General features: G+C 60.0%; 2 protein-coding genes across 3 annotated transcripts; one reads left to right on the plus strand and one right to left on the minus strand.

Annotated features, from left to right (window-relative positions):
• Window positions 1-163: 163 nt before the first annotated feature.
• CNIH2 (cornichon family AMPA receptor auxiliary protein 2) lies at window positions 164-6,170 on the plus strand. Its single transcript, XM_074336725.2, has 6 exons — window positions 164-542; window positions 4,241-4,309; window positions 4,748-4,795; window positions 5,014-5,126; window positions 5,214-5,357; window positions 5,535-6,170. The coding sequence occupies exons 1-6, from the start codon at window positions 462-464 to the stop codon at window positions 5,560-5,562; spliced, it is 483 nt and encodes a 160-aa protein (XP_074192826.1). The 5' UTR covers window positions 164-461; the 3' UTR covers window positions 5,563-6,170.
• A 371-nt stretch (window positions 6,171-6,541) lies between these two features.
• Window positions 6,542-10,685, minus strand: YIF1A (Yip1 interacting factor homolog A, membrane trafficking protein). Of its 2 annotated transcripts, none has more exons than XM_088789707.1 (8): window positions 10,474-10,685; window positions 9,663-9,874; window positions 9,396-9,500; window positions 9,201-9,279; window positions 7,666-7,723; window positions 7,317-7,472; window positions 6,834-6,952; window positions 6,542-6,742 (listed from the first exon to the last, which is right to left on the minus strand). In XM_088789707.1, exons 1-8 carry the CDS (start codon window positions 10,502-10,504, stop codon window positions 6,573-6,575), a joined length of 930 nt encoding a protein of 309 aa, XP_088645833.1. In that variant the 5' UTR covers window positions 10,505-10,685; the 3' UTR covers window positions 6,542-6,572. The 2 variants fall into 2 exon arrangements, with proteins under 2 accessions (XP_088645833.1, XP_019593371.1); XM_019737812.3 differs by having other exon boundaries at window positions 6,834-6,927; window positions 10,474-10,682.
• Window positions 10,686-12,805: the final 2,120 nt, after the last annotated feature.

The following is a 12,805-nucleotide window of genomic DNA, read 5'->3' on the forward strand; positions in this document are numbered from 1 at the left end:
CTGGGGGCACACATGCCAGGGATGTGGGTCTCTGCCTACGTGTCCCTGAGGTTGGGGTTGGGGTTGGGGTTGGGGGTGGTGCCCGGGCTGGGCCCGGCAGGCAGCGGGGCGCACGGAGACCCAGCCCCGCCCGAGGCCGCTCGCACGGCGGCCCCGCCCCCGGCTCCGCCCTGCCGGCTTCGCGGGCTGGAGAGCGAGGGAGCCGCCGGCGAGGCATCGCAGGATGAGCGATCGGGGCCCGGGCAGCCGGCAGCGGACGCGCCACCCGAGCCCACCGGCCCGCGCCCCGCGTGCCCCACGGTCCCGCGGTCCCGGTCCCGGCCGTGCCGCCTACAACCCCCGATCCCGCGCCGGAGCCCTGCGGGCCATGCCCGGCCGGCCCTAAGCGCGGGCCGGGGGGCGTCCCCTTGCGCCCGGGCCCCGCGCTGGCGCCCCCCGGGCCGCCGTCCGGCGCGGGGGCCATGGCGTTCACCTTTGCTGCGTTCTGCTACATGCTCACCCTGGTGCTGTGCGCCTCCCTCATCTTCTTTGTCATCTGGCACGTAAGGCCGGGCTGGGGCTGGGGCTGGGGGCGGGGTGGGGGGTAGGGGGCGCACGGAGTGGGAGGGGGTCGGGCGGATGGTTAGTTCCGGGCCCAGGGAAACTTGGAGCCTCCTTTCTGCTCTCCCCCATTGGCCGGCTTCTGTGGCCCCTATTAACGGCCCCATTGTCGGTTTCCTTCCTGGAGGGCCCCCATCCTCCGCCACCCACGGCTGTCTGTGGGTATATCAGTTGGGTCCCTGAGCCCCCTCCCCTGCCCCATGCAGCCTTGGGGTGTGGGACGGAATTATGGGATTCTTGCTCGTTTCCCTCCTCCTACCCACCATCAGGTCGCCCCCTCTGTCGGGCAGTTTGTCTGTCTGTTTGCCCCCCCCTCGCTTTGTGGGTTTTTCCAGCCAGGGTGATGGAGCCGGTTGCTATGGCAACTGCATCTGTTTACAGGACCCACAGATCGCAGAGACCGTTAACCCTTTCCCTTCCACCCCCCACCCTCCACCCCCGACCCAGCAGTGATTAGCCCTAAGCAGCCCCAGAGACCTGGCCCCCACCACCAGCTCACCTTGGGTTTCCTTACCCTTCCTGTCAGGGCTTCCCCCCCACCAGGTTTCCTCCCCACTTTCCAGCTTCCCTCCTCTTCTTGCCCCCCTCCCCCCGCCCCCCACTTTCCCCTTTGTCTGGTGTTCCCTTTGGTCTCTCACTCTGGCCTGGCCTCACACCTGGTCCTTCAGAATGTCCATTTCTCATTCCTTTATCCTGATCACCTCCCCTTAGAGTGGGTCCCTCTCCCCCAGTCTCTGTCTGGGGCCCTCTCAGTGGTGCCCCTGCCTGGCTCCCCTCCTCTCACTACAGAACTGTTGATCACCCTTCAGGTCATTGTTTGAGGCCTTCTGCCCCCCCTTTGCTGCCCTTCCTCCTCCTCTGTCCACTAAGGTTTGGGCCCCCACCGGCTCCCCTCCACACAGCTGGCCTGCTCAGCTGGGCATCCTCCAGCACACCCCTCCCTGATCATCTTCCCCGCCAGGGGGGGGGCCGGGGGGCCGGCGGGGTGCCCTTACCCCTCCAGTCTCATCCCCCTCCCATCTCCCTTTCTTCCTCTCACTTCCTCCCTATTGCCTCACCTGCTTCTTTCTTAGTCTCCCTACTTCCCCTCTTTTCCTGGGACCTGCTGCCTACCTGCTCCGTGGTCCTCTGTGGCTCCTAACCAGTCTCTCCCGCTGCCTGTCTCTTTTACATCAGAGCAGACTTAGACTGCCCCTCCTGTGAGAGGAGTAAACCCCCTAGGCACCTTCACACACACCCCATCTTCAGCCCTCTTCCTCCCTGGCTTTGTCTCTGTGTGTGTGTCTCTCAGTAGCTTTCTCTCTCCTCTCCCCCTTTCTGTTTCTCTTTCCCTCTCTCCATTCTCCCTGGGTCCATCTTGATCTCTCAGAGTCTCCTGTCTCATCTGGGCCTTGGACTGCCCTGTGGGAGGGCTTGGGTCCTTGGAAGGAATTGAAGCTGGGAACACAGCTAACCAGCTCCTGGGAGAAAGGCTTCTGGAATTCAAGAAGCCCCTTTCTGGGCCCCTCCCCACCCAGAGGCCTCCCACAGCCCCTCTGGGGGGTCCCTGTCCTCACAGGATCCTCAGAGCAGTTCTTCATCCAATTGACTTGGATTAATGCTTCCTGAGAAACAGCTCTGGGAGGTTTTGCGGGGAGTCAAGGATAAATGAGACTCAGGATTTGCCCTTGTGGGACTCCCAGGCTGGGAGAAAGGGCCCGAGCTTTCTCAACAAATATTTATTGAGCACCTACTACGCATCAGGCACTGTGTTGGCCCAGCTATCTAGCTGGGTGATCTTAGCAAGTCCCTCGTCCTGAGTCTATTTCATGGTTGATAAAGTGGCTTGTGGTGTGTACATCACAGTGCCCAGCGCAGGGCCTGCCCAGGGGGTGGGGTGGGACAGGAGGTGTGGTCCTCAATCCAAATCGGTAAGAACTATAAGCTCCCAGGGCAGGACCCCAGATGCTACCCCACACCCTGAGCCCAGGCCCCACTGGTCGCTAGGCAACCCTGGTGGTGAGTGACGCGTGTCAGCTGTCACCGGGGGATTGTTTGTTCCAGGGGGCTGAGTCAGTGCCAGGCAGCCTGGGGGGTGGGAGGCGAGACACCCGCCTCCTGCTGGTGGTGCCAGCTCTGGGGCAGACATACGGCACCCTTCCGCTTCCTGCTGGACCCTATTGCTGTGCCTGGCAGGCAGGAGCCTGCCCAGAGTCAAGGGGAGCTGGGGGTGCTGCTCCAGATGGCCTCAGCTGCCTGCAGGAAGCCCATGTTTTCTCCCTCCTAACCTTCTGGGGTCTGGGCTGCTTGGGTCTGGTGGGCCTGCTACCTCATCCTAGGGCTGCTTCTGAGGGGAGGGAACCCCAGAAAGCTCCTCTGCCAGCCCTCCACCCATGTCAGTTCCCCCCAGGTTTGTCCCATCATCCCCTCAAATACCCACACCCCCCCGGCCAAGTTCCCCATCCCAGTGATGCCCCAACACCCAAAGGCACCTTGGGCCCCTCTGCCTACACTCCATTGTCATTCAAGCCCTCTGGATCTGGCTTCTAAATAGCTTTGCAGTCCATCCACACACCCCTCTATCCTGTCACCACTCTCCTCACTCAGATCACCAGCAATGTCCCACCCCCCAACCGTCCAACAGTCCCCTCACTGGTCTGGCCTGCTGAGTACGATAAAAGTGGTTAAGGATTTTAACTCTGGAGTCTGAGTTAGAATCCTGGCTTGCCACTCACTAGCTGTGTGACCTTGGACTGGTCACCTAACCGGTGTCAGTATCCTCATCTGCACAACGGACATGATGATACCTACATCGTCAGGTGCAGCAAGCACTACACGTGTTCATCCACACAAAGCCTGTTCGCGGGCATAGAGTAAGCACGTCGCCTTGGCTGGGACTGTCAGCCAGTTTGTCCTTCCTGCCCCATCATCCTAAAACATCAACCTGACCACCCCACTCTGCTGCTTCATATCCCTCAAGGGCTCCCCATTACTTTTGTGTTAAAGTCCAAACACCTGGTCTGACCTCACAGGGCTCCCCTGTCTGGCTCCGCTGACCTCTCCAGCCTGTTTCACCGTTTTCTTCTTATTTTTTCCCACTCACTTTACACTTTCATTCTAGCCCCATGGAATCTGCTGCTTCCTGAATATTCCTTGTTCTTTCTACCCTCTGTCTTTGAACCTGCTGCTCAGACTGCCCTTCCCTGATTTGTTCACCAGACAAACACCAAATCAGACTCCAGCCTAAACCCCCATCGATGACCCCCCACACTGGGTCAGGCACCAGGTTCTCCTCAGACCCTGCCGCCCTGATCGCCCTGGTTACAGTTTTCCTCCCAAGCCTGGGGTCCCACCTGGGCAGGGGCTATGTCCCCGGCCTGTAGGGCCCCAGTGCTCAGCACGGCCCAACAGACAAGACAGCCTCTCTTGGGGTGTTTTGGATGGAGACGTCCTGGACATGGCCTAAACCGGGCCATCAGCACACTAGGGGTCCATGCCAGACCTGTGTGACCTTGGGCCAGGCAGAGACCTCAGTTTCCCCACCTTTACAGCAAGCTCCATCTGGTCCAGTCCCCATGTATGAATTCCCATCCCACAGAAGGACGGGTGGGGGACCGTAAGAGGCTGCTCCAACCCTGACGGGCATACACCCCTCCCCCAGATCATAGCCTTTGACGAATTGCGGACCGACTTCAAGAACCCCATCGACCAGGGGAACCCAGCGCGGGCAGTAAGTGATACATGTGCTGTGCCGAGGTGTGTCCGTCCGTCTGTCTTTCCATCTGTTGCGGGCTAAGGGGGGTGAGGGACTGGAAGACGGGTGTGTATGTGGGGGGTACCGCTGGCCTTGGCCCTTCCTCTATCTGTCCCCGCCCTCAGAAAACACCTGGCAGGAGCTCAGGGCTCGGGTTCCTCCTGGTGGGGCGGCCGTTGCCAGGCTCTGGGCCGTTGCCGTGGAGACGCGGGTGAAGGTCCCTCCATGGTGATGGTTACCATGGGGACGTTGCGGCTGCTTCCCTGCCAGGCCGTCAACGCCGCAGAGATTTCTCTGGCGCCCCCTAGCGGCCACGTGCAGGGCGGTGGGGGAGTGCGGGAGGGTGGCGGGGCACCCCCGATGCCACTCCTCCGCCTCCCCCACCCCCATCGCGGCCTTTTCCTCCCCCTACAGCGCGAGCGTTTAAAAAACATCGAACGCATCTGCTGCCTCCTGAGGAAGGTCAGTGTCCGGGTTGAGGGCAGGAGGCTCCTTGCCCAGCTCAGCCCCCGTCTCTGTGACCTTCCTTGTCTGGGGCCTGTTTGATCCACTCTGCCAGTCAAAAAGGGAGTGGGAGGCTAGAGGCCCTTTTAGTCCCCAGGTCCCCAGCTCCCCTCTATGTCCTTGAAGCTTGGGTCTGTCCTGGCACCAGGCTGCTGACCTCTCGCCCTCACTCCTAGCTGGTGGTCCCAGAATATTCCATCCACGGCCTCTTCTGTCTGATGTTTCTGTGTGCGGCAGAGTGGGTGACGCTGGGCCTCAACATCCCTCTCCTCTTCTACCACCTCTGGAGGTGAGGGGAGCAGCTGCCTTGGGGACGGTGAGGGGGGCGCGGCAGGATGCGGGGTGGGGGAGCACTCAGGCCCCTCCCTCGCCCCAGGTACTTCCACCGCCCTGCGGATGGCTCTGAGGTCATGTATGACGCTGTCTCCATCATGAATGCTGACATTCTCAACTACTGCCAGAAGGAGTCCTGGTGCAAACTCGCCTTCTACCTGCTCTCCTTCTTCTATTACCTGTACAGGTGAGGCCCTGCCCACAGCAGTCAGGAGTCAGGGAAGGGATGCTCCAGGCACCATACCTTCAGTCCCAGGAATGGCTGGGCCCCACGTTCCTGCCCTTTGCCCTCGACTGAGAGCATGCTCCCCAGGGTGTGACGGGTGGGTGCTCAGGCCTCGGCTTCCTGCCTGTCTTCCCACAGTATGGTTTATACGCTGGTGAGTTTCTAAGGGGGAAGCCGGCCAGGGAGCGAGCCCAGAACGGACCGGACGCCTGTGCACCCCCAGCCCCGCCCCTCGGCCGCAGAGGCCTCAGCCCTGGGGAGGAAGGGGGCACTGGTGCCCCCAGCCTCCTCTCCAACTCCCAAACTGCTGCTGCGGGGACCTCCCGCCTTCAGAAACCCCTCCCCTCGGACTAGAGCTGGGCCGATCTCTAAATAGGGACAGGAGCTCCTCTGCCAGCCTATGGGCATGGCAGTCAGTCCTGGAGGGGGGGGACCTCCAGCCTTGTCCACTTCAGGGGGACCTGGGCCCTGCCAAAGGGCAGAGCTTGACCCTGGAAGTTCTGGGCCGCCCCTTCCACCCATACCCTGAGGCTCCCCCTGCAGGTGGGGGGGTACCCACACCCAGAATGAGCAGGCTCAGCAGGGGGGCAGCCCCACCCCTAGTCTGCCCTCCCCTCTCCCCCAGGCTCTCTTCAGACCCCTCCTTGTTCCCACTTGCCCCAACCCCAGCCCACCCTGTCTCTTGGACACATTTTCTATGTTGCCTGGAGGAGTCCAGCACCCCCTCCCTGGCCATTTGTGACAAAATATGAATAAACTACTGCAAACACTGGGCCCCAGTTCTGCTCCTGAAAGGTGTGAAGAGGAGATGCAGCAAAAGGACTAGACAGGTGCCAGCCCTGAGCTAAACCCCCATCAGCCCACAGACCCCCTCTGGGGACCCCCTCAGATGGATCAGAGGCCTTGAACTTCCAGGTGTCCTTGGCAGCTGCCCCCTTCCATCGTCACTTTTCCAGACACAGATAAACAGCTGTTCTTAATGAAACCCTTTCATCTGCCTTTCAAGGCAGTTCCAAGGTCAACAACTCCAGGAAGTCCTCCCTGGGTCCCCCTCCCAGACAGCCCCACGCCTGGTCCCTTGGACAATGCAGAGGCCTAGAGGTGTTAGCAAATCCCAACCCCAGAAATAAGGGTCAAACTCAATCAAAGATATCAAATCTTCAGTGTATGGAAAAATCAGTACCAGTGGGGGCTAGGAGTCACCGGACCAGGTGGTAGGTCAGCCAGTATATGATGAGGGGCTGGAAGGCTGCAGCACCCAGAGTCAGGTAGAGCTGGAGACGCTGCCTGGGAGCCGGGCCCCCCATGCTGTCGGGGCCCAGGGCTGCTGTTCGCAAAGAGCGTACCTGGAAGAACCGAGAGCTGACGCTGAGCTGGGGTGGGGGGAGGCTTGTCCCCAGCTCCAACACAGGGGACGAGGGGACAGCCTAGACTCACGAGGAAGTACATGAGCGCAGACGAAGTCCAGGCCAGTGCCACGTAGTAGCCGTCGCTGCCAAAGAGCAGCCCTGTGAGCACACTCAGGATCATCCTGCAGGGGTGGGGTGAGGAGAAGGCTGGAGTCCTCCCCAAGGGTCCAAGCCTGAGGCGGGCCCCCCATCCAGGGCTCAGAGTCCAGCCAAGACCCCCCCTACCACCACCGGGGACCCTTGACCCAAGGGGACCTGGACTCAAAACGAATCTGGAATGCCCAGGACTCAGCCCTGGATCTGAGACCCCCCCTCCCTCCCCCAGCTCAAGGCTTTCTTCTCCCCTGCACTCCTGACCCACACTACACAGTTGCCCAACAGACTGCTGGGAACAGCTGGTTCCTCTATAACAGGAGCCAGAGGTGTGTCCAGGCTCACCATTAGAGGCCAGGAACCCAGGGCCACAGGCCCCTCCCTCAGGCCAGCTGCCTACCCAGCCCCAGGCGCTCACCCGACATATTTGTAGCCGCTGTAGGCCAGCAGGTGGAAGGTGCTCAGGTCAGCGTGCACGGTGGCCAGGTAGACGCCCAGGAGCAGGGCTAGCACCTCCAACACGATCCACACAAGTGCCGTGCTCGCACACAGGCCCAGCACCTCTGGGGAGAACCTGTGGCCATGTGGGGTGGGGCGGGAGGAATTGAGAACCAACCATCCAGTGGCAGGGGTGACGCCGGGGGCTGGGGGTGGGCACGGGACCTGGGGGTGGGCACAGGACCTGGTGCCGACCCCCTAGGGAAGTGAGGAAAAGAACACGGGTGGGCAGAAGGGGGGGACTGGGGAGGGGGTTGGCATGGACTGACCTTTTCTGAATGCCCAGTGCCATCCCAGCCAGCAGCACATAGGTGATAAAGGCCATTGCTGCCAAGAGCCAGAGAGATGCCATCAGCCTGGTTACCACAATCAGACTAGACATTCAAGGCCTGCTCTCCACCCCATACTTCCTTCCATGTGTGTCCCAACCCAGCCAACGCCCACGTTCAGCCACCTAGTGTCCTGACTGGGATGCCTTTTCCGGCTCAGCCCTCCCTGTGTGTAAACGCCACCTGACCCTTCTCTCAGGACCAAGCCGCCTGCCTCCCTGTCCCTGTGCTAGGAAACTCACCAACGTTTCCTGCTGTCTCAGAAACTACACCACCGGTCAAGGCTATTGCTCATCCTAGGCCCACACGCAGAGGCTAAACTGATCTCAGGAAAGACTATAGGAGCAAAGTGCAGGCTCAGGGGACCACCCAGGTTGTCCCTGGAGTCCGGGCCATGGGGATGACCTCACTGCAGCCCCAAATTCCAAGTCTGGGCATGGGCACTGGCTACAGCTCTGGCCACCCTGCCAATGCAGAGAACTCCATGTTTAATTGTTGTTTTCACAAAAGCTCAGAGCCAGTGGGAGCTGGGCTTTCACAGCAATTTGAACCAATCAATCCTGTCCTCTGCCCCCTTGAAGCATCAGAAGTGATGTGCCCACCAGAGGGCAGTGTCTGGCGTCAAAAACCTGCTCAAGCTGTGTGGTCTCAAAGATACTCGTTTCTCTGAGCCTTGGTTTCACCACGTAGAACGGGAATAGAGTTCCCACCTTACGTAGTGGTCCTCAGTGGGAAGTGGAATGAAGGACAGAAGAAGAACCCGTGTCCCTGTGGGACAACTGGGCTGGCCAGCTGCCATCCCGGCAGCTCCTCTGAGGGCTGGCCTGGGCACACCCACACCTCCTCCAGTGTGCCCACCATGGGCTTGGCCTTGTGCAGGCCATAGAACAGAGAGGAGTCAGATGCAGAATGTGCCAGCCACATTAAAGTGTGGGCAGCCTGACCTGGGCCACGTGGACGGGAGGTTTGGGAACTCAGAAGGGAGTGACCACCTCCTCAGAGGACGGGATGTTGGAAGAGACCTCAAGTGACAATGATGGTAACAGCTACTATTTACTGTGTGCTTCCTGTGGGCCAGGTGCTGTGCTGAGCGCACATCACCTCATGAGTCCCATCCCCCACAACAATCCTCTGCAGGAGGGACTGTTGTTATTCCTGTTATACAGAAGAGTGAAAGTAGCCAGCCTGAGGTCCCATAGGTGGAAGGTGCAGGGCCAGGTCTAAACCCAGGACTTCGGGCGGGGAGGAACACAGTCCAAGTCAGGAGGTAAAGAGGTGTCCAAAGGGCATCCTCTGACGGCACTAAAGGCACACCTTGGAAGCTCCTTACTGGTCACCCCGTATTTTCTACCTGGTCTCTACTGACTGCCACACACAAAAGCACCAAGAGCAGATGCTGATTCAACGCATGAGCCTCTTCATTGGTGCCTCAAGACACAAGTCCCCCCATACCCCCCAGCCCAGGTCAGACTCACTGGGGATATAGAGGTCAGGGGCGTTGAGGTCTTGTCGCGGGGGCAAAGGTACATCTCGACTGTACTGCACTTCCCAATTCTAGCAGTGACAGCAGCAACCAGGTCACGAGAAAAAGACAAGAGAGGAGACAGGGGTTGAGGTCTGGGGGCCAGACTCAGGCAGGACGAGGGAGGAAAGGGGGCCCACCAGCTCACCTGGTGTGTGTAGGGGAAGACCAGGAGCCCTAGCTTCTTAGCCACATAGGCTGTGTCCACAGCGAAAAAGTACTTGAGTTTGTTCATAGACACAAAACGGTGCAGCTGGGAGGGGAGAGAGGAGGCTGTGGGCGAGCTGCACCCTGAAACTCAGGGTGCTCCAGTGTGCTCCTTCCCTGAGGGCTGCTGTGAGGATTAGGTGGGATCCCATGATGCCCCAGCCCTGGCCAGAAATCCAGCCACCCTTGCCCTGCGGGAGGGCCACACCTCTTTGTGCACCATGTCCTTCCCATGGGATGCGATGGAGCTGCCATAGGCCATAGCCATGTTGGCCATTGGGTCCCCAAGCAAGTGGTTGACATTGAAGGCCACGTCGGCTCCTGGGGCTGGGTATCCCCCTGGCTGGCTGGAGTAACCACCGCTTGTGTCATCGAAGAGGGGAGGGGGATCTGGAGCGGCCCGGGCCCTGTGTTTGGAGCCTGTGGGTTTGTAGGTATCAGAGTAGGTGACGGGAATACCAAGCGTGAGCCCAAACCCCTGCCCCTTTCCCAACGGTTCTTTTCGAGAGGCGCTAAATGTAGGTAAAGAAAGAGCTGAGGCAGCGTCTGCAAGTGGTTGCCCACCTAGGCGATCCTGAGGGCCTTTTCAGGGGACGCGATCTCTGAACTGAGCCTTGGAGAATGAGTAGAAGGTTGCTAGGTGGAGGAGATAATTGGGAGGGCATCCCTAAATGAACAAAAGTGGGGAAGGCGACAGCTGGGTACGAGGAGGTCCTGGGTAGTGGTTAGGGATCCTACCAGGGTCATGACAAGGAAAGGAAGTTCTGGAAGCGGACCCTGTCCGTGCCCGGGTCGGGCATGGGGACCCCAGCTGTGCTGTCACCGCCCGATCTCAGGATTGAACCGAGAGGGCGAAGTCCGGGACGCGTGGCCGAGTCGCGCGGGGCAACAACCCGAACGACTCCCGTCGCCCTGGGCGGCGGTCACGGCCACCCCAATCCCTCAGGGTGAGCGGGCCGCGCCGCCGACCCTGCTCAAGCGGGTCGGGCCGCGCCCCGCCCGCCCCGCGCCCCACGCACCGTGGGCTCCGTAGCCCGAGGGATAAGCCATGGCCGCAACGCTCGCTCTCCTGGAGGGCCCGCTGCGCCTCCTCGTGGGTACGAATACTAATGAGGCAGCTGCTCCGCTCGCACGGCACCGACCGAAGCTACCCAGCAGCCCGACACGTCCCCGGGTTCTGCGACCGCAGCCGCCATGTCCGCAGCGTCAGCCTGCGCCGCCTGCCATTGGCTTCTTGGTGGCGTCGGCTCGTCCCTCCCCTCTCCCAATTGGCTACTGGCGCGCCGTCGCCGAAGCGGATTCGGCCGTAGGAAACTTCCGGGCGGGGAGATAGGCGGAGCAATTCGAGGCGTTCTCGGATCGGGTAGTGGGTTTGCTGGTTGGGCGAGAGCAGCCAATAGATATGTTACGGTGTTAATTACTTCCGCGCCTGCGCAGTGGGACATTTGATGCTCTTGCCACGACTGCAGCAGGACACCCGGCGGAGGCAGGCGGCGGCTGCAGTCCGGAAAGGAAGCTTCACTTGCGGCTCCAAGAGGGAATAGGACGGTGGGGCTCTGACTAAGCCCCGCCTCTCGGGGCTCCTACCCCTCCCTCTCAATGCTGGCCTTCTTCTCCCGACCCCCACACCACCCCCAGCCCTGGCGCGGTGCCCCAGCTGCCTGGGACTTGTTGGTAGGAACCCGGGCCGGGCAGTGACAGCGTAGCCAAGCGAGCCTCGGGATGCTGACTCCTCCTCCCGCCTCCCACCCCTCCTTTCCGCGCGGGTGCTGTCCGTCGTCCGGTGCTGAAATGGTCTACCTCCACTGCTGTCGTCATCCTGCAGACCCCGGGGCAGTGCTGCTGGAAAGTCCTGGGCTCTCACAAACACCCATTACACATGTCAGAAAACTGAGGTCCAGAATATTTTAAGTCCCAGAGATTGGATGGTATACTTGGGACAGGTCCCTGACCAGGTCTGTCCCATCAACTCCCCCGTGGTCCAGACGATTTGGGGGTAGAGGTGTACTGATCCGCCTCCTGAAGTTGCAGTTGAAACACCTGAGTCATTGCTGGTCCTGCGGTCATCTCGAAGTCAGACCCCTAAGCCTCACTCGTGATCCCGCGGGCTCCTTTCTCTCCACCCAGTTTCTGACCACTCCCACCCTCTCCAGAGACAGTCTTCAGGGGCCAATCTTCTTATATATACCGTCAGCCACCACTTTCTAGAAAGCAAAATCAGGTCCTCTGTGACGTGCCTCTAGTCAGCTACCCAGTGTTCAATTACAGGTGACCTTCCTGCTCTCCAAACCCAAACCACACAGTCCAATCGCAGTGCCTTTGCCAAGAATTCCCCTCCATCTGGAATGCCCTTCCCCTTCCTATCCACTTGTCCAAGGCCTAACTATCCTTTAGGAGTCAGTTCAACTTGTGCCTCTCAGAGAGACAAAGGAAGCAGAGGCCTAACCTTGCTTGGGGTGGAGGCGGAAGGCCAAATTCTAGGCTCCCTCTGAGTGCACCAGTTTGCCCTGGATGTAAATTCCATGAGGACAGGGCCTGTGTCATTCTCCTCTCCTACCCTTGTCTTCACAGTGTAAGCACAGGACTTGCATGTAGAAGACACCCAATAAACATCTGTGCCAATAAAAAAATAATGGGTGAAACCCTGGGTCAGTCCTTTCCTCTCTCTACCATTTCGGTTCCCTCATCTTTAAATGGGTAGTGTTGTTGAACCAAATGGCCTTTGAGTTGCCCTTTGGGAAAAAAGTCACAGAACAAAACCCATCAACATTTCAGCTCTCTATGTCCCACTCACTGATTGTCTAGCTTGGGGGTTAGGCCCAGACCCAAGGGTAGGTGTGAAGGTCTGAGGCCCCCTAAAGGCCATGGAGCAGCACTGGGGCCATGGGTACCTGGAAAGGGGTCCTCCCATGCAGGACAGACCCCACTCCCCTGTACCATATAATGACTGCTTCTGCGTTGAATCCAACACCTATCCATCCCCATTGCTCAGGAGGGAAAACTGAGGTTGTGGTTGGAGAGTGCCAGCCCCAGGTCACACAGACCAGGGCCCAGGGTCTCCTGGCCCCCAGCCTGCCTGCTCTAAGTGGAGCCCAGAGTCTCTGTCCAGCTAATGAGGCTCATCACACCTTTCTCGACTGTAACTGCCTCCTTTCCTACCAATGAGGCTTCTGGGGTGGGGTCAGGGTGGGCTTAGGCCTGGGCCTGCTTCTCAGAGATGGGACCCCGTGGGTTTCCCCTCTCCTCACTTTACAGCGGGGTCACTCAGGCCCCAAAGAGCAAGGACTCGCCCAAGGTCGCAAGCGCAAGCCCGGCAGGAGGGGAACCCAGGCAACGGTCCACCCAGCTTGG

This window comes from Rhinolophus sinicus, chromosome 14 (genome assembly GCF_057876585.1).
Source record: "Rhinolophus sinicus isolate RSI-liver-muscle chromosome 14, RSI-T2T, whole genome shotgun sequence".
Taxonomy (NCBI): domain Eukaryota; kingdom Metazoa; phylum Chordata; class Mammalia; order Chiroptera; family Rhinolophidae; genus Rhinolophus; species Rhinolophus sinicus.

Bases quoted from the DNA above. Each gene is read 5' to 3' on its own strand.
- CNIH2 (XM_074336725.2), top strand. From the start codon at position 462: ATGGCGTTCACCTTTGCTGCGTTCTGCTACATGCTCACCCTGGTGCTG. The intron at 4,796-5,013 runs GTCAGTGTCCGG...CCTCACTCCTAG, and splicing joins TCTGCTGCCTCCTGAGGAAG to CTGGTGGTCCCAGAATATTC. The intron at 5,127-5,213 runs GTGAGGGGAGCA...CCCTCGCCCCAG, and splicing joins CTCTTCTACCACCTCTGGAG to GTACTTCCACCGCCCTGCGG.
- YIF1A (XM_088789707.1), bottom strand. From the start codon at position 10,504: ATGGCTTATCCCTCGGGCTACGGAGCCCACG. The intron at 9,501-9,662 runs GTGTGGCCCTCC...CTCCCCTCCCAG, and splicing joins AGGACATGGTGCACAAAGAG to CTGCACCGTTTTGTGTCTAT. The intron at 6,743-6,833 runs GTGAGTCTAGGC...CGGTTCTTCCAG, and splicing joins CTGCGCTCATGTACTTCCTC to GTACGCTCTTTGCGAACAGC.